The sequence below is a fragment of the Ovis aries genome, chromosome 3 (assembly GCF_016772045.2).
Source record: "Ovis aries strain OAR_USU_Benz2616 breed Rambouillet chromosome 3, ARS-UI_Ramb_v3.0, whole genome shotgun sequence".
NCBI classification, from domain to species: Eukaryota; Metazoa; Chordata; class Mammalia; order Artiodactyla; family Bovidae; genus Ovis; species Ovis aries.
Genome location: NC_056056.1, coordinates 138,601,734 through 138,619,582, shown reverse-complemented (window position 1 = coordinate 138,619,582; position 17,849 = coordinate 138,601,734). Strand labels below are relative to the sequence as shown.

The 17,849-nt window shown below is 57.8% G+C and overlaps 1 protein-coding gene across 3 annotated transcripts in view; it reads right to left on the bottom strand.

Annotated features, from left to right (window-relative positions):
* Positions 1-4,225: 4,225 nt before the first annotated feature.
* Positions 4,226-17,849, bottom strand: part of COL2A1 (collagen type II alpha 1 chain) — a 30,257-nt gene continuing 16,633 nt past the window's right edge. For all 3 annotated transcript variants that reach the window (XM_042246797.2, XM_042246798.2, XM_042246799.2), the window contains 33 exons: positions 17,665-17,718; positions 17,239-17,346; positions 16,612-16,665; positions 16,432-16,530; positions 16,257-16,310; positions 15,725-15,823; positions 15,281-15,334; positions 14,864-14,917; positions 14,510-14,563; positions 14,273-14,326; positions 13,989-14,033; positions 13,693-13,791; positions 13,405-13,512; positions 13,053-13,106; positions 12,699-12,752; positions 12,254-12,307; positions 11,879-11,932; positions 11,512-11,619; positions 10,963-11,016; positions 10,491-10,544; positions 9,699-9,860; positions 9,354-9,461; positions 9,055-9,162; positions 8,772-8,825; positions 8,538-8,645; positions 8,251-8,304; positions 7,989-8,096; positions 7,692-7,745; positions 7,124-7,231; positions 6,467-6,755; positions 5,846-6,033; positions 5,279-5,521; positions 4,226-4,807 (listed from right to left, as the gene is read on the bottom strand). In XM_042246797.2, the coding sequence (XP_042102731.1) occupies positions 4,661-4,807; positions 5,279-5,521; positions 5,846-6,033; positions 6,467-6,755; positions 7,124-7,231; positions 7,692-7,745; positions 7,989-8,096; positions 8,251-8,304; positions 8,538-8,645; positions 8,772-8,825; positions 9,055-9,162; positions 9,354-9,461; positions 9,699-9,860; positions 10,491-10,544; positions 10,963-11,016; positions 11,512-11,619; positions 11,879-11,932; positions 12,254-12,307; positions 12,699-12,752; positions 13,053-13,106; positions 13,405-13,512; positions 13,693-13,791; positions 13,989-14,033; positions 14,273-14,326; positions 14,510-14,563; positions 14,864-14,917; positions 15,281-15,334; positions 15,725-15,823; positions 16,257-16,310; positions 16,432-16,530; positions 16,612-16,665; positions 17,239-17,346; positions 17,665-17,718 (3,099 nt within the window). In that variant the 3' untranslated portion in view covers positions 4,226-4,660. The remainder of the gene's footprint in view (positions 4,808-5,278; positions 5,522-5,845; positions 6,034-6,466; positions 6,756-7,123; positions 7,232-7,691; positions 7,746-7,988; positions 8,097-8,250; positions 8,305-8,537; positions 8,646-8,771; positions 8,826-9,054; positions 9,163-9,353; positions 9,462-9,698; positions 9,861-10,490; positions 10,545-10,962; positions 11,017-11,511; positions 11,620-11,878; positions 11,933-12,253; positions 12,308-12,698; positions 12,753-13,052; positions 13,107-13,404; positions 13,513-13,692; positions 13,792-13,988; positions 14,034-14,272; positions 14,327-14,509; positions 14,564-14,863; positions 14,918-15,280; positions 15,335-15,724; positions 15,824-16,256; positions 16,311-16,431; positions 16,531-16,611; positions 16,666-17,238; positions 17,347-17,664; positions 17,719-17,849) is intronic.

Genomic DNA, 17,849 nt, shown 5'->3' with positions numbered 1-17,849 from the left:
TTTCCTGGCTGTTTGGCTGATTCTGACCACGACTGTGTAACTCAAAAGCTGAGTTTCCCTGTTAACCTGAGTCGAACGGTCTGCATGTACATGATGGTGATGACTGTTCTCTGTGTAAACGATGAAACATGACTTGTATGGAGGCACAAGTGCACCAGTTTTGAGAACATGCCCTAAATACTTGAAGATGTTCATATTGCTTCATTTCTTCTTTTTCCATTTTCCAAACAGCCTCCAGCATATTTTTCACGTGATTCTCAAAAAGCTACTCCTATTGGTACTTCAGTTTTGAGTAACTTTTTGTGACCATGTGCCTCGGTAGCATTTCCTGCACCTCAACATTGTCTTTAAATGCAACTCTAATATTCAAATGAGAGCAGTTACATTCTTAAACATAAAGGAATAAGCCTGATCTAAGGACACTATAAACTGTCATGTCTTTTTATAGCCTCAGTATCCCATCCTGCACTGTGAGATGCTCTGAGTAGTTGTGTCATGCTCTCTGTTAGTACTTGAACGAATGCATATAGAATTTGCTCTTAGCAACGCCCAAATAGAGGAAGTGGTTGGCTCAGCTGTCACTGCCGTCACCTTTGTACTGGATTGAGATTTGGAAGGAATGCATTGCTTTTTAAAATTTTGTTAAAATATAGTCGATTTACTATTTGTGTTAATTTCTGCTGTGCAGCACAGTGATTCAGTTAAATATATACATATATATATATTTTTTTTCATATTCTTTCCCATTATGTTTGATCACAGGATGTTGACTTTAGCTCCCTGTGCTATGCCATAGAACCTTATTGTTTATCCATCCTATATGTAACTGTTTGCACCTTAATCCAATGGTTCCTTCCCCCTCCTTCCCTCCTCCTTGTCACCCGCAAGTCTGTTTTCTACGTCTGTGAGTCTTGTCTTCTGTTTCGTAAGTAAGTTCATTTGTGTTGTACCTTAGACTCCACATATACGTGATATACGGTATTTGTCTTTCTGACTTACTTCATTTAATTTCTGGGTCCCTCCGTGTTGCTGCAAATGGCATGATTTTGTTCTTTTGTATGGCTGAGTAATATTTCCATGTATTCCATGTGATATATATATATATATATATATATATATATATATATATATATACACACACACACACACCTTCTTTATCCGTTGATCTGTTGATGGGCATGTAGGTCGTTTCCGTGTCTTGGCTGCTGTGAATAGTGCTGCTGTGAGCATAGGGGTGCATGTATCTTTTGGAGTTACAGTTTTGTCTGGCCATTTGCCCAGGAGTGGGATTGCTGGATCAATTGCTACTCTATTTCCATTTTTCTGAAGAACTTGCATAATGTCTTCCATAGTGGCTGTACCAATTTACGTTCCCACCAACAGTGTAGGAGGGTTCCCTTTTCTCCACACCCTCTTCCACGTTTATTCTTTGTAGACTTGTTAATGGTGGCCATTCTGACCAGTGTGAGGTGGTACCTCTTTGTAGTTTTGACTTATATTTCTCTAATAATGATGTTGAGTATCTTTTCATGTGTCTATTGGGCACATGTATGTCTTCTTTGGAGAAATATCTATTTAGGTCTTCTGCCTATTTTTCCAGTTGGGTTGTGTTGTTGTTGTTGTTATTTAATTGTATGAGCTGTTTGTGTAATTTGGAACTTAAGCCCTTGTCAGTTTCATCATTTGCAAGTATTTACTCTCAGTCCATAAGCTGTCTTTTTGTTTTGTTTGTGGTTTCCTTTGCTATGTAAAAGCTTATAGGTTTGGTTAGGTCCCAAACCACAAGAACACTATTCACAATTATATGCCAACAATACCAGGTCCCTTACAGGCTACAGTATACCTCCACTATCTGTTCTGCAACACTAGTTACCCCAAAGTAGGGTCCCTGAGACCTCTAGGTCAACTGTCCTGCTAGGGTTTCTAGCCCCAGATGTGAAACAAATTATTGAAAGAATCGGTCTATTTGTAAAAGTTCTACATGAATCTAGGGGTCCTAAATAGTGGCAGACTTTATTTTTGGGGGCCCCAAAATCACTGTAGATGATGATTGCAGCCATGAAATTAAAAGACGCTTACTCCTTGGGAGGAAAGTTATGACCAACCTAGATAGCATATTCAAAAGCAGAGACATTACTTTGCCAACAAAGGTCCGTCTAGTCAAGCCTATGGTTTTTCCTGTGGTCATGTATAGATGTGAGAGTTGGACTGTGAAGAAAGCTGAGGGCCAGAGAATTGATGCTTTTGAACTGTGGTGTTGGAGAAGACTCTTGAGAGTCCCTTGGACTGCAAGGAGATCCAACCAGTCCATTCTAAAGGAGATCAGTCCTGGGTGTTCTTTGGAAGGACTGATGCTAAAGCTGAAACGCCAATACTTTGGCCACCCCATGTAAAGAGTTGACTCATTGGAAAAGACCCTGATGCTGGGAGGGATTTGGGGCAGGAGGAGAAGGGGATGACAGAAGATGAGATGGCTGGATGGCATCACCGACTCGATGGACGTTAGTCTGAGTGAACTTCGGGAGTTGATGATGGACAGGGAGGCCTGGCGTGCTGCGATTCATGGGGTCGCAAAGAGTTGGACACAACTGAGTGACTGAACTGAAATATTTCTCCGGGCAAAAATAATCCTTATTCTTTGCCTTTTAAAGTAAGACTCTTCACCACCTCCAGTGTCATTCTCTTTCTTCTTTTCTTTAGAAGAGGAAACTATTTTAGAAGTTTGTCTGTGATGTACCCAGGATCTTGAGTAAGTCTTCACTGGAGTCAGACTCCTGGGTTCCAGGCAGTGCCAAGAACTAAAGCCTTTTGAGGCTGGACACTCTGATAGAGATGAGGAAGCTCCAGAAAGGGACAGTAACCTGACTGAGGACTTCAGCTAGTCAGCCAGGTCTGTTCACCCAGTCCTGCTGGGGTCAAAAGGTTATCTGAGAGGTTATTGTGCCAGGAGAGACCTGCCTTTCCTGGGGGCATCAGGGATCATGGGAATCAGTGGCAAGCCTCTGGCCCCGTTTAAGACAAGGGGGCAGTCGTACTGCATTGCAGCACTGCCACCCAGGGTGGTTTTGATCTGGCCACAGATGCGGGGCTTTCTGTCCTGCTGCTTCTCTTCCCGTGAGCTCCACCTTCTGGGCCATTCATCAGTTACCTATGCAGCAGTTGCTGTTATTTCTAGGTTTTAACTGGGTCCCTGGGAAATGGGTGGGCTGCGGGAGATTAGCTTGATATCCTGGTGCACATGGGATTCCTCTTACCAGGGTCTGAGCTGATGATCAGGATCTACTGAGCCATCGTAGAGTAAGCAAGTACCTCTGATCCACCATGGCCAGTGAAGTGAGCCAAAGGGCAGGATGGGCTTCGAGTGTGGCTGACACTCGACTATCAGCTCCTCCTGTGGTCTGAGGAAGTTTCATAAGCACCTATGTACCTCTCCACACTGCCCCCATTAGCTCCCCAAGTGTTGTTGAAATTATGACAGAGCTCTTCTAATTATGTTTGTATTGTACTCTTTAGTTTGTCATCCACCAGCCCCTTCTAGTGGAAAAGGTGTCCACTTCCTCATGTTTTGCCCCACATACACAAGTCTTTGAAAAGCAAGAAGTGGAAGGCTGTCCATTCATAAGCCCACAGTTAAGACATCCGTGGAAGCTTCAAGTGCCAGCCCAGGAAGTGAGGAATAGGGGCCAGGAGAAAGGAATAAGGGGTGAGTGTTTAGGCAGCCCTAACACTTCTCCTTGAACTAAAGTCTTAGGGAAAGACATAGATAAGTAGGTCAGCAAGATTGTCTGATTATGTGCACTTATCATGGGCCTCTGTGGATTTACTCCTCTCTCCACATCGTGCACCCCCCCAGCTCCCATGGAGCATCTTTGATCTCTCCCCAGTAGCAGGATGCAGCCCGCCCCCCCAATCCCTACCCGAGCTCAGAGCGCATCTCTCCTCTTGCACAATCAGCCCTGGAGGTGTGCCCGGGTTTATGCTCAAGAACAAGCCCCCTCACCTCCGCTTCGGGCCTCCCTTCCCAAACCTTGGGTCTCTGTTTCTTGTTCTCCCCTGGGATCCACTCAGCGCCAGGGGTTACAAAAAAAGGCGTTTGTGTGAGGTGGCTAAACCAGGCAGTGTGGCTTCAGTCAAGAGAAGGCCTGAGGACAGCCATTTTGTCCTGCCCACAGAATCCAGGACTCGTGGAAAAGAAAGAATAAAGCACAAAGCACAAGCCAGTATGTACTTTCCAATAATTTTTTTGTTTTTAATATCAATTGACGTTTTAAAAAATACAGAGGTGTTTGACACAGAATAGCACCATTGTGTAGGACACACACAGTTCCTGCGGCCGGCACCTGCAGGGGGCCTCTTGCCTGGGCTGGGGGGCAGTCACTCAGGGGGCGTTTGACTCACACCAGTTAGTTTCCTGTCTCTGCCTTGACCCAAAGGTCTTACAGGAAGACAATAAATAAATAGAACACCGAGATTTTATTTTGCAGTCTGCCCAGTTCAGGTCTCTTAGAGAGGGGAGCAAAGTCCAAACTGTGAGAGGGTGGGATGAATGGGCATCAGGTCAGGTCAGCCATTCAGTGCAGAGTCCTAGAGTGACTTGGATTGGAAAGTACTTGGGTCCTTTGGGTTTGCCATGGATTGTGTTGGTTCTGGGTTCGGGTTTTTACAAGAAGCAGACAGGCCCTATGTCCACACCGAATTCCTGCTCGGGCCCTCCTATGTCCATGGGTGCAATGTCAATGATGGGGAGACGTGAGGTCTTCTGTGACCGGTACTCAATCACAGTCTCGCCCCACTTACCGGTGTGTTTCTAGGGAAGAACAAGAGGAGAGTCAGTGGATGCCTTGTGATCGGGAAAACCAAGCATCACAGAACACCAAGCGCAGAACACCCTGGGGGGGCTCTCGTTCTCTTTCGGATTGACCTCCACCTCGACTCCAGACTCTAGTTCTCAGCAGCAGGGCCTCCCGTGCCCCCCGCCCTTCTCCTCCCCATCCCCTACAGTGAGCACCCCACCTGCAAGGGCAGAGGCCCCCACACATTGCATGACTGTTCCTACAAGTCACTGGACACACTGAGTTGAGGGAGGGGAGGAGACAGAACCAACAAGCTCCTCGCCCCCAGCTGTCGCTGGTGTGTCGTCCCTATACAGCCCCTTACACGCGTGCCCCTTTAGGACCATGACGCCCACTGTGGACCAGCCCTTCGCCTGCTCCAGCCTGAGCCCTGTGCCCCAGGAAGCCCTCTCTCTCTCTCTGGTGGCCCAGCCCGCCCGACTCACCGTGCAGCCGTCCTTCAGAACGGTGTATGTGAACCTGCTGTTGCCCTCAGCCCGGATCTCCACGTCGTTTGAGCCCTGGACGAGCAGAGCCTTCTTGAGGTGGCCAGCAGCTTCGTCCAGGTAGGCAATGCTGTTCTTGCAGTGGTAGGTGATGTTCTGAGAGCCCTCGGTGGACAGCAGGCGCAGGAAGGTCATCTGGACGTTGGCGGTGTTGGGAGCCAGGTTGTCATCTCCATAGCTGAACTGTGAGGATGGAGAGCAGTGGCATGAGGCCCGGGGATGGGGGCTGCCGGCGGACCGGGGGGAGGAGGAGCTGAAGGCGCTGGGGGAGGGATCACTGGGAAGACATTTTTGCTTCCAGAAAGTGGAGCAGACCTCTGAGGACCTCTTCCTCCACCTCTAAATGGTGGTTAAAAAAAATCCTATCTCTCCTCCTTCCTTCCTCTTAAGCCCCTTCTCTCACCCAGAACTGGTGGGAATGTGAGCAAGGTGCTGAAAACTCCCCAGAAGAAAGCAGAGGGAGGTTCTGAGGCGCTGCCCATGGCCTAGAGCAAGCGGGGGACTCACGTGGAAGCCACCGTTGATGGTTTCTCCAAACCAGATGTGTTTCTTGTCCTTGCTCTTGCTGCTCCACCAGTTCTTCTTGGGGACGCTGGCCGGGTTGGGGTAGACGCAGGTCTCACCAGTCTCCATGTTGCAGAAAACCTTCATGGCATCCAGGGTGCAGCCCTGGTTGGGGTCGATCCAGTAGTCTCCTGCAGCGGGGAGGCAACACCCCATCGGGGCTCAGATAGGCACAGACCCACACCCCAGAGAGGGCCAGGCCTGCCTGGAGTGACTGACAGGCCTACAGGGACACCCAGTGGGAGAGGAGCAGGGTGTGAGGGCCACATGCAGCCAAAGGGAGGGGAGAAGGAGGGAGCGGGCCAGGGGAATGTCCAGGGCTAAACAGGGGTGCGGACAGAAGGGCAGGCTTAGGGCCAGCCTGTGGATGGAACTTGACCCTGACATCACTTCCACCATGTGGCCACGGCAGGACAGGGCCAAGGCTGCAGTTTCTCTGCTGTGCGATGTGGGGTGCAGGGGGCGCCCACGCTAGACCCTTCCAGGTCTGACTCTGCTCCTGTGCTCTGAGCGGGGCTGGGCCCAGGGGGCTGACTGCTTGCTCTCTGTGGTGGGGGTCCTCACCGCTCTTCCACTCAGGGTGGCAGAGTTTCAGGTCTCGGCAGGTGCGAGCTGGGTTCTTGCGGGAGCCTTCAGGGCTGCGGAGGCTCTCGATCTGGTTGTTGAGGGACTTGAGTGTGGCGTCCACCTCGGCATCGTGCTGTCTCAGGTTGCCGGCTGCCTCGTCAGCCCGCATGTACTGCAGGGGGTCGGGGCCTTTCTCTCTCTGGCCAAGGCCAGCAAAGGCGGACATGTCGATGCCAGGGCCGGGGGGGCCAGGAGGGCCAGGGGGGCCAGGGTTTCCAGGAGGACCCTGCAGCACGAAACAGAAGTCAGCCAGGAATGACAGGGACGCCGCCCTTCCTGTGTCCATCCCCACCTTCTAGAATGTACCATCAATAGAATGTCTTTTTACCAGTCCCAGGAGGCTGGGGATGTGGGGGGATGTGGGTGTACGTGCAATGGGACAGGACCAAGAAAACCACAGAATCTGCCTTATTCTTTCATTAGCCCCTCTTCTGTTTCCCGTGGACCCTCTGAACCTCCGGGGGCTCCCAGGATAAAGGGTGCTGTCACACTAGCTGCAGGCGGACACCCCGAAAGAAGCCCTTAGCGTCAGAGAGCCCCAGCCTCCCAGTGCTGGGAAGGCCCCATGCAGTAGGCCGGGCTCTGCACACTCACAGCAGGGCCAGTCTCGCCGGAACGTCCACGGGGCCCAGGAGGTCCAATGGGGCCAGGGATTCCGTTAGCACCATCTTTGCCAGAGGGACCGACGGGGCCAGGAGGACCCTGCAGGCCAGGAGAGAGGCAGGCGGTGAGGAGAGAGCATCAACAAAGGGAAGGTTGGGGAGGAGCTGGCGTTGGGGAGGGGCCCTCCTAGCACTAGCCACGCTGTTCCCGATTTTCCTTGCTTCTCAGTCACGGAACCCCACGCTGGCCCGTGTGTGGCCGAGAACCAGCAGGGTGGCCTCCCAGCTTTCCTATCCTCCGACAAGCCTCTCTGTAAACCCTTGTTACAGGGGGGCTATTTGACAGCCGAGAGCCACTTGTATACTCATCCCGGGGTCTCAGGTTCTTCTCTGGCCACATTCTCACCAAGCTGGTCCCACTTCTGCTGCCTGGTGAGGCCCCCTGAGGCCAAGGCTTCCCCAGGAGCAGCCACACTCCCCTCCTCCTCAGACACCTGCCCAGAGCCCCGCCCCCCGCCCCACCCCCCACCCCGAGGGAGGGCTCACTCCCTCTCACTCACTCTGGGGCCAGAAGGACCTGCAGGACCGGAGGCACCCTGGTCTCCAGAAGGACCCTGTGCAGAAGGAAGAGGCCAAGGTCAGAGGTGAGCACAGACAGGCCCCAGGCTGGGACATGTATCTGCTCCCCAACCCCCAGCCCCATGGCTGTTCCATGTGCTCCACCCTCCGACTCGGAAGAGGTCCAGGCCTGGACATTTCTTAGGATCATCCCAAGTCACTTCAGCAGCCTGGGAAGCTCAAGTGGTCCCTGTGGAGCGGGAGGCCCTGGGGAGCCAAGCACAGACAGCAGCACTCACAGGGGGGCCGGGCAGACCCTGCAGACCGGTGAAGCCACGGTGTCCCTTCAGTCCCCTCTCGCCAGCCTCTCCAGTTTCTCCTTTGTCACCTCGGGGGCCTTGAGGGCCCTGGGAACGAGACACACAGACACAGGTTGGGTCAGCTCAGCCCAGAGCAAGAGCCCTCTGCCGGCTTCACCTGAGCCAAGGAGCCCCAGGTCCCTGTGGGCACCCCTCCCCACCGAGCCCGTCAGGACCCAGCACAGGGCACTCAGATACTCACTGGCATTCCCCGGGCTCCAGCAGGTCCTGCAGGTCCCATGGGACCTTGTGCGCCCTGTGGGGGGAGTGGGGGGGCAATGTCAGAGAGCAGTTGAGGCAGGAATGGCCCACTGCTGTGTGCCCATGGCCCAACGGCCCATGGGCTGGGCACTGAGGCAGCTGCTTCACAACCCAGACCCAGGGTTGTTCCCAGGGCCTGGGGCAGGGGAGGGTGGGAGGTGGAGAGGCGCTCCCTGCCGACCCGGCTACCCTCCTGCACCACGGCTTTTACTGACTCAAGATACTCACAGCTTCTCCTCGGTCTCCCTGCTTGCCAACTGGGCCGGCGGGACCAGGAGAGCCAGGGGGCCCAGGGGCTCCGGGGGCACCCACAGCACCAGTCTCTCCACGGTCACCCTGTCAGGAGAGAGGTCCCAGGCTCAGGGAGGAACTTCCAGAGGAGGCAAGGAGGGATGTGGCTCTGACCCTGACCCTGCCAGGCTGATGAAGTGACCTTCCCACCCCACCGCACGAGACACTCACCTTGACTCCAGCCGCGCCATCTCTGCCAGGGGGGCCGTCAGCACCGGGGGTTCCCTGTGCAAAGGGGAGCAGACGCCATCAGAGCTGCCCCCACCCCCGTCCAGCCAAGGCTTTCCCAGTTAGCCTCCTCCTGCCGCCCTCCCGTGCATCCAGGTCTTAGTCTCCCTGGCCTTCTCTCTCCCGTCACGACCTTCCCATCACATCTGGGCACTTGGGCTTGGCCCACCTTGTCACCCACCTTCTCCAGGGCTCCCCTGTCCCCGCAGTGGGACCCACTGCTCACCTCACGTCCAGGCTCGCCAGCAGGACCAGTCAGGCCAGGAGGACCCACAGGGCCAGGGGGACCTCGGTCTCCAGATGCTCCAGGGGCTCCCTGCTTGCCAGGCTCACCCTGGGGGCAGCGACAAGGAGGGTAAGTGTGCGCTCTGAGGCCCCTCTCAGCCCTTCTGGGAAGACGGCTGACCGTGGGTCAGTTCCGAGGGTGTGGAGCAGGTGGCCGGGCCACCAGGGACACCCAGTGAAGACCCTCCACCTGAGCCAGGCTGGGCCGGCTCGCCTGGAGGAAGGGGCGTCCCCACTTACCGAGGGGCCGGGGAGGCCGGGGAATCCTCGCTCACCACGCTGTCCAGGCAGACCAACGATGCCCCTCTGACCAGCCAGACCCTGAGGACCTGGAGGACCGTCGGGACCCTGAGCGGGGAGAGGAAGGAGGTGAGAACTTGAGAAGTGACACGCAGCCGCTGCCTATCTGTGCTGCGGCCAGCTGCCCACTGCGGGGGTCAGGTCAGTACTCCTCCTGCCCTGCAGGGCACTTTCTGCAGCACCCCCTCCTGGCAAACCCACAGCCCTGCGCCCAACTCCAGGCTCTGGGAGCCCCTGCCCTTTGCACCCCTTCCCCAGGGACCTTGGCCCTGGGGTGGGACTTACAGAAGGGCCATCATCTCCAGGCTCTCCCTTCTCGCCAGGGGGTCCAGCAGGACCTTGGAGGCCAGGGTCACCAGCTCGGCCAGGGGGGCCGCTGTCTCCTCGAGCACCTTTAGGACCATCTTTTCCAGAAGGACCAGGAGGACCGGGGGGTCCAGGGTTGCCCTAGAGAAGCAAAACACAGGAAGTGAGAATTCCTCTCACCCTTCCCCGTCCCTCCAGGCTGCCAGGACCCTCTGGGGGCTTCCTCCACAGTAGGGGCAGCTTGGCCCCCTTGGTTCCCCCCTTTCATCTTTGCTCCGCGTGAGCTCTGGACAGCCAGCCTGGCTTCCCCAGCCGCTGCACACTCTCCCTGTTCCGACTCTCCTGCTTCCTTCCCTGTGGCCTCTCTCCCACCACCCATCCTCAAGGAACTGCTCCAGTCTCGATCCCCTCAGCCCTAAGCCTATGTGCCCACCCGCCTGCACTTGACAGTGTTGGTGAGCCCGCTGACTTATCATTTCTCCTCCCTCTGCTGTGAGCTCCCCAAGGGCAAGATGCAGACTTTCTCATAAAGCACAGTGTTTTCAGGAAATGTGTGTCCACGGTGAAGCGGAGCCAGAAGCCCATGGCCAGCACAAGGGCGCAGCCCCCGCTCCCAGCTGTGCATGCGGAGAACAGGACCCCACGGTCAGTTAACTGCTCCTCCCAGGTGTGGGCCTGGGCACAAGATGTGCATGGGGTTGGGCCAGACTCTGACCCTTGCCTGTGCCTCCTGCTAGGGGTAAGGTAGAAACCAGTCGGGGTGGCACTCACATTGGAGCCTGGGGGTCCGACACGGCCAGCTGCTCCGGGGAATCCGGTAGCTCCCTATGTGAGGAGAGTGGAGACTCAGCACCTTGGACCCTCAGGAGGCCCCAGAATCAAAGGTTTTGGGGTGGTCTCACAGGCTGAAGCGGAAAGGGGCGAGGGGCTGCAGAGCAGCCAGGGGAGTTAGAGAGGGAGAAAGGGCCCCCGGGGTGTGGCCACTGCCTCTTGCTGTGGCAGCTTCTTGCCTCTGCAGGGGAGGATTGGACTGGGGCATTCAGACTTTAGAGGCGTCCTCTCTCCCACCTGGCTGTGGGATGGGTGGGGGCAAAAGTGGGTGAGAAGGAAGGAGGTGGGGTGCAGCCTCTGGGGCCGGGCCTTCCCTGTGAGGCCAGGATGGGTGTGAGAGAAGCTGCCAACACCCCCCCCTCCAGTGCCCTCTACCCGGCCCAGAGACAGTGAGGGTGGGGGCCTCACTCACCGGGGGGCCTTGAGCACCTCGGGCTCCTTTAGGACCAGTCACACCAGTAGGACCCTGAGGAGGAAGGAGGGAGACAGTGAGGCCCTGTCGTCCTGACCACAGACTCCTGAGAGCCAGGACCACAGAGATGGAGCTTTGTCAGCATGAACATCCTAGCCTGGGAAGCTATCACAGGCGGGCCTGCTACCCCGACCAATGGAAGACTCATGTTCCAGGAGACCTTGGGAGGAGAAGCCCATCAGGCGTCCTCAGAGCCCAGCCAGGGTCTCCCAGGAGGCTGGCTGCTCCGTCCTGAGCCACACGCGGTACCTGGGTTCCCTCCCCCCGCCCCCACCACGCACCCACACCCGTGACAGCGAAAGCAAGGGTAGCGTAGCTCCTTGAGCCTTCATCCCTGAGTACAAACTCCTCCTTCCCGCAGCCTCTGCCCTCTGCCTGGCTGCAGCAGCCAGGCCGCCCTGCTGCCCTTGGCCCGCCCAGGCCCCTCCCCCTGCACCCAGCCTCCCTGTCCTGTGGGGTCAGCTCCCAGGGGAGCTCAGTTTTACCCACCTGAGGCCCAGGAGCTCCAGAGGGGCCCTGAGGACCGGGGGCACCAGCGTCACCTTTCTGGCCGGCTTCTCCTTGTTCACCTTTGGCACCAGGCTGGCCATCAGCACCCTGGCTCGGGGAGGAGGAAGCCAGTGAGTGGGGGGCAAGAACTCCTCCCACAGGGCCGGAGACTCTGTGTGAGTGTGTGTCCACCCTGGGTCTGAGTGCCTGCTCTGAGGTCGGAGCTGTCACATCGGTGTGGAGGGAAAGGAGCCATTCCCCTCCCCTTAAAGCCCTGTCCCTCCCTCCCTGCCTCCCCCGCGGGCTGGGGAATGACGCAGAGCTGAGCAGAGTAGGTGTGGCAGGGGAGGTGGACAGAGATACTCACAGGGGGGCCGGCGAATCCAGCGGGTCCAGGAGGGCCTGTCTCTCCACGTTCACCCTGTGAGGAAAGGGGCGCGGAGGCTCAGCTGCCTGCCTGCTCAGTTCCTCCTGGCGCCCAGAGCCCGCCCTGGCCCAGCCTACTGTGCAGTAACCCCGGAGAAAAGGGGTCAGGGAGCTCCATCCTAAACAAACCGAGCCAGGCCAGAAGGCCTCCTGTGGTCAGAGGTCTGGGGACCTGAAGGTCCTCCACAGTGATCACATCACGGGAGAGGGGTGTGTGCCTTCCCCTTTCCTTTCTCATCTCTCCTCCCATCCCCAGACCTGAACTGCAGGGAGGGAGCCACGCCCCTGCAGCGCCAGGCTCCAGGCAGATACTCACCGGGGCGCCTCGAGCACCAGCAGTTCCGGCAGGACCAGGGGGTCCAACTTCTCCCTAAGGTCAGGGACAGGGGAGGACAAAAGCCAGAGATGAGGGGTGTGGGTTCAGAGGGGGCCCCTCCAGAGCAAAGTGCACCCAGGAAGCAGCCCTGACAGTGGGTGGGGGCTCCGGTCTCCCCAGCAGCCTGTTTTCTCGTTGCTTCAGCCACACCTGCACCCTCCTCAGGGCATCAAGAAAGACAGCCGTGCCCCACCCCTCTGCTTCCCTCAATGGCGCGCACCCCAGGACTCTGCTGCTAAGAAGGCCCCCACCCTCACTCCTTACAGCAGTTGGAGAGGGGGAGGGTGACAGCTGTTGACCGAGGGGAGGAGAGAGAGCAGTCTTTGGCAGGAGGTGAGAAGGAGATCTGATGGCGGCAGAGTGAAGAAAGGGGTCCATGACTCACCTTCTCACCGTTGGCACCGGCTGGGCCAGGGGGGCCAATGGGGCCAGTCAGACCCTGGGAAGAGAAGGCCGAGTGAGGGGCCGGGAGAGGCAGCCAGGGACGCGGTGCCCAGCAGGGAGCCTGGGGCGCCCACACCCAGGGGCCCTTGGTGTATCCTTCCATGGCCCCCAGAACGCCCTCTCACCCCTGGGTCCCAGTGTTGACAGGGAAGTCCCTGCGGATGCCCAGCCCACACAACTGAACACAGGAGCAGGGACCATGCTCACACACAGCCCCTTTGTCCCCTGCGTGCATGGGATCCCTGCATCTGTCCCCATCCCAGCCCCAGGGAGCCTGCCACCAGCACCCACTTACCCGTCCACCGTCCTTCCCAGGCGCGCCCTCGGGGCCTTTCTCACCAACGTCACCCTGTAGAATACAGAAAAAGGGCCACCTCAGGGAGGCACTCCAAGACCCCCTTTGCCAGCTCAGTGTCCTCCCTGAACGGGGGTCCAGGCGGGGTCAGAGCCCGGCCAAGAGGGGTTTGCTGTGGCCTCAGGGTGGGTGATGAGCAGTAAGAGAAGTGAGATGGAGGGATGTCATTGGATGACGTCACTAAAGGTCAAACAAAGAGCCGTGGGGGGCCTCCAAGTTCCTCAAGAGGACGTCTGGGTGCCGTGGGGAGCAGGAGGGAGTCGGGGGGAGGCCTGCTCAGCCCGGTACTCACCCTGTCTCCCTTGGGTCCAGCAATACCAGCTGCTCCCCTCTCGCCGGGCATGCCCTGTAGACCTGGAGGGCCCTGAGCCCCAGGGGGGCCAGCTGGGCCAGCTGCGCCCTGTGGGAGAGAGGACTCTGTGATGGGCAGCTCCTCCTCTGGGCGCCCCAAGCCCCCTTTCCTCCCCTTCTTCCTCTGCCCAGACCCCTTTGGGTCTCAACCTCCATCCCTCCCTCCTTCCATTTTCATCCCACAAGCCCCATCCCCTTCCACCCAGAGGACCACACCAGCCTCACTTACTTTGGGACCATCGGTGCCAGGAGTGCCGGGGAGGCCGCGGGCCCCCTGGAGGCCCTGGGAACCAGGGGAGCCACGTTCTCCGGGGAAACCTCGTTCACCCTGGAGCGGAGACACCACGGAACAGTCAGGTGGAGGCCGGAAGAGGACGGAGAGCCAGGGAGAAGCAGGGAGGTACGGGTGGAGCTGGATTGGCGGAGGCAGGGGGGCAGGCAGGACCCGGGGCTGCGGTTCTGCTGGAACAGGCAGGCCAGAACCACTCTGAGAGGCCACTTGGGAATGGCCAACAGGACACTTACCCTGGGACCCACAAGGCCCGGAGCTCCAGCTTCACCAGGAACACCCTGAAGATCAAAGTAGAATGTGAGAGAGCAAGGTTTTTCTGCCCCGGAGCCTTGGCCGAGCACCCCTCCTGCTAGCTGCGGAGCTCAGACTGTGGCGAGCTGGGCTGTGGGACCCAGACACTCCCTTCCTCACTGAGCTCCTTGTTCCCCCTCCCGCCCTTGCCTCCTGGGCATCAGAATAGACCTTCCCACCTAAACACGCTGCAGATTCCCAGGTATTCCCAGGGCCCTGTACTCACCTGGTCACCTGGCTTTCCACCTTCACCTGGGGGGCCGGGAGGGCCAGGAAGTCCCTAGAAGCCAAGGTGACTTAGTTAGGAAAGGAGTGAGGTTGCTGCCCTACCCTCTGGCGAGGCCGGCACAGGGCAAAAGCTGGGGTGCAGGGAAGACCCATCCCCTGGCCCCCACTGAGGGGGCGCTGCGCCACCCCAGAGCCCTGGAGAGAGAATAAACAGGAAGCCGGTCCAGCTGCCTACCTGGAACCCAGATGGCCCAGGAGCACCCTGCTCGCCTCGTTCACCAGCTGGTCCCTGCAGAGGAAGACAGTGGTGAGCTGAGCCAGCTTCTGGAGAGCCTGGACACCACATCCAGGGCTAGAGGGGCCAGGGGGCCACCCATGGCAGGCAACGCCACCCTCACTGCCCGCTGTTCTCCCACCAGCAAGTGACCCGCACCCCGGACCACCAGGGCGGGGTCCACACTGCCTCTGCTCAGGCTGGGTCATGGTCCTGGATCAGCCCAGACCCACATCTGTCAGCTCCATCACTCCCCACCTCCGCCCCCCAAGCCCCTGCCCACGGGCTACCTGGAGAGGCTGGGCGGGTACTTACAGCGGGTCCAGGGGGGCCTGCAGCACCTGTCTCACCATCTTTGCCAGGAAGACCCTAGTGGGGAGAGAGAGGGGCGCTATCATGATACACTCCTCCAGTTCTGCAGACCCCAGCACCGGGCAGGTGCACTGTGTGGCCCAGAGTTTCCAGCCAACCCTCCGCCTGAACTCCATTTCTCCACCCGCCCTTCCCACTCCGCTCCATTCCCTCAGTCCTCAGCACAGGAGCCTTCTCCACCTCCCCGGCTGCTGTCAGCCCCCAGTCTCCTGGTGTGGACTCCCACAGGGCCCAGGGCAGCACAGGCTCAGCCATGGGCATCATGCGGCCAACCAGGGGTCCCAGGAGCATGCCACAGGGATGCTCCCTCCCCACAGGGAGCAACAAACACCCAGGGGTGGGCAGTGGGGAGGCACTCACTCTCAGGCCAGGAGCACCAGGCAGTCCTTTCTCACCAGCTTTGCCAGGCTCACCCTGGAAGAAAGAGGGCAGGGCCATGAGGTGGAGGGCTTTGGTGGGAGTAGGGGTATGGCCGGCGGGGGAGACTGGGGCGTGGGGCCACTGCCTGATGGACAACAAAGGCTAAAGTCGAGGATCAGCGCCTCTCTTATGCTCAGAGGTGTGGGCTGAGAGCGCTGACCCGGGGATCAGTGTCATGGCTGAGATGTTCTGAGGGCTCTAAAGAACCCTGGGATTCCCCTGATCACAGGCACTCCTTGGGGCGTGGAGGTCCAAGCCACCCAGAACACCATGGACCTCACTCATCACAGCCCTTGGGTTAACTCTGGGAACCAGCCCTTTCCCCAGGGGCAGGGAGGTAGCGGAACCATGTGGAAGGAAATGGAAGGGCAGGTGATTACTTACATTTGCACCTTTGGGGCCAGGGAAACCCATGACACCAGGCTGCCCACGAGCTCCCTGTGGGCCTGGGGGTCCAGGGCGACCATCTTCACCAGGGGCTCCCTGAAAGAGAGGACACCATTCTCAGCACATGGACAGGAGACCACCTTTGTCCCACTACTCAGCGCAAGCTCAGGGCAGGTCACCGGCCAGACAAACAGCATGTAGGATTGACTAAGGTCGCAACCAGCAGCCCGCATCACACACGGGACTCATCAGTGACAAGGCACTGCTTAGCTTAGAAGTTTTGTTCCTGGAAGTGCACTCCAGGCTTTGTCTTCCCCAAAGGAAGGCCCAAAAGCACAAGGGGTGGCCTTTTTAGAACTTGCAGCCACTGCATAGGCCACACATGGCCACAGGACCCACCATCCCATCCATTCCCCTCCCCAATTCTCAAAATTCACAGGCTGCCTCCACCCGGCTCCTGTCTCTTTTCCCACCTGCCTCCCCAAGAGTGCCCCCAACCTCTCCCAGTGACCCCAGAGGATGGACTTACGGAAGGACCAACTTTGCCTTGAGGACCAGCATCACCAGGGCGACCAGTGAGACCCTTTGTTTAGGAGAGAGAAGGGGCTGGGTGTCAGCACAGGGTTGGAGGGACCAGGTTGGGTAGGGCGTGAGGAGTCTTCTCAGAGTTGGAAGCTGAAAACATAAGCATCCCTGCTACCTACCCGGGCTCCAGGAAGGCCAGGCTCTCCGGGACGGCCAGGGTCACCGTTGGCTCCTTTGGGACCAGCAAGGCCACTGGGTCCTCGCTCTCCAGGGGCTCCCTACACGAGAGGAGGCAGAGGGTCAGCAGAAAGCCATTTGACCAGTGATGTGTGGACCCCAGCCCCTGTTCCCCCACTCACCTTGGGACCTGCCAGACCATCCTGACCTGGGAAACCACGGTTGCCAGGAGCGCCCTAGGAAGAAGTGGAGGGGAGAGGCAATGAGTTAGAGAGGCCCTTGACCCAACTGTGGCTGCAGACAGCCTAGCCAGGATCCAGGTGTCAATCCCACCAACCCTCCTACTGCAGTCTCAGCAGAGCAGAAACTATGTGCATGCATGCCTACTAAGTCATTTCAGTCATGAAATGCGACCCTATGGACTGTAGCCTGCCAGGCTTCTCTGTTCGTGGCGATTCTCCAGGCAAGAATACTGGAGTGAGTTGCCATGCCCTCTTCCAGGGAATCTTCCTGACCCAGGGATTGAACCCGTGTCTCTTACGTCTCCTGCGTTGGCAGGTGGGTTCTTTACCACTCGTGCCACCTGGGAAGCTCCAGGTGCAAGATTCTGAGAGATTAACTTCTTGGGCCTGCCCCCACCTCTTGGAAAGGAACTCCCACTGCTTCATGTCACCCAGGGGTGAGGGACACTAAGGAGTGTGGAGGTGGGTGGAGAAAAGAATATGAGGTCCACAGACTTGGCAAAGACCCAGAGCCACTCAACTTGTATCTCCAGGGCAACAAGCGTGGGGAACTCCTGGCCCACTTACTCTTTCTCCAGGGGGACCGGCGGGCCCAGCACCACCAGGCTCTCCACGGGCACCTCTTTTCCCTTCTTCACCAGCAGGACCAGGGGCTCCTTGGGGACCAGCAGGGCCCTGAGAACCAGCATAGCAGAGAAACAGGGTGAGTCTTTGCCTGGCCCTGGGGCAAGCACAGGCCTGGCATGAGGAGGAGGTGGCTATGACTGCTGTTTCAGGGCTGGGGGGCCTGGGGAAGTGAGGTCACAAAGGGTCAGCTGGGTGAGGAGAAGTGGCCCAGTGGGCAGTCAAGCTGGTCAAGCCGAAGATGGCAGGTGAGACTGCATCAGCTTCTCTGTCACATTCATCTCTGGGTACACCCTCAGAGGGCCCAGGATAGGGACACGCCTGCTGCGGAGGTGGGCAGTGGGCCATGGGTGGCAGCCAGGTACTCACCGGTTCTCCCTTGGGGCCTTGTTCGCCTTTGAAGCCAGCAATACCAGGCTCACCCTTAACAAAGGAGAAAAGCAGATTCTCACACTCGGTTCTCCCCACGGCCCTAAAAATCCTCCACCACCCCCACCCTTAAAGGCAGCCCGCTAGAGGACACTGTGGGCACAGGAAGTAGGGTGGTGGGTTTG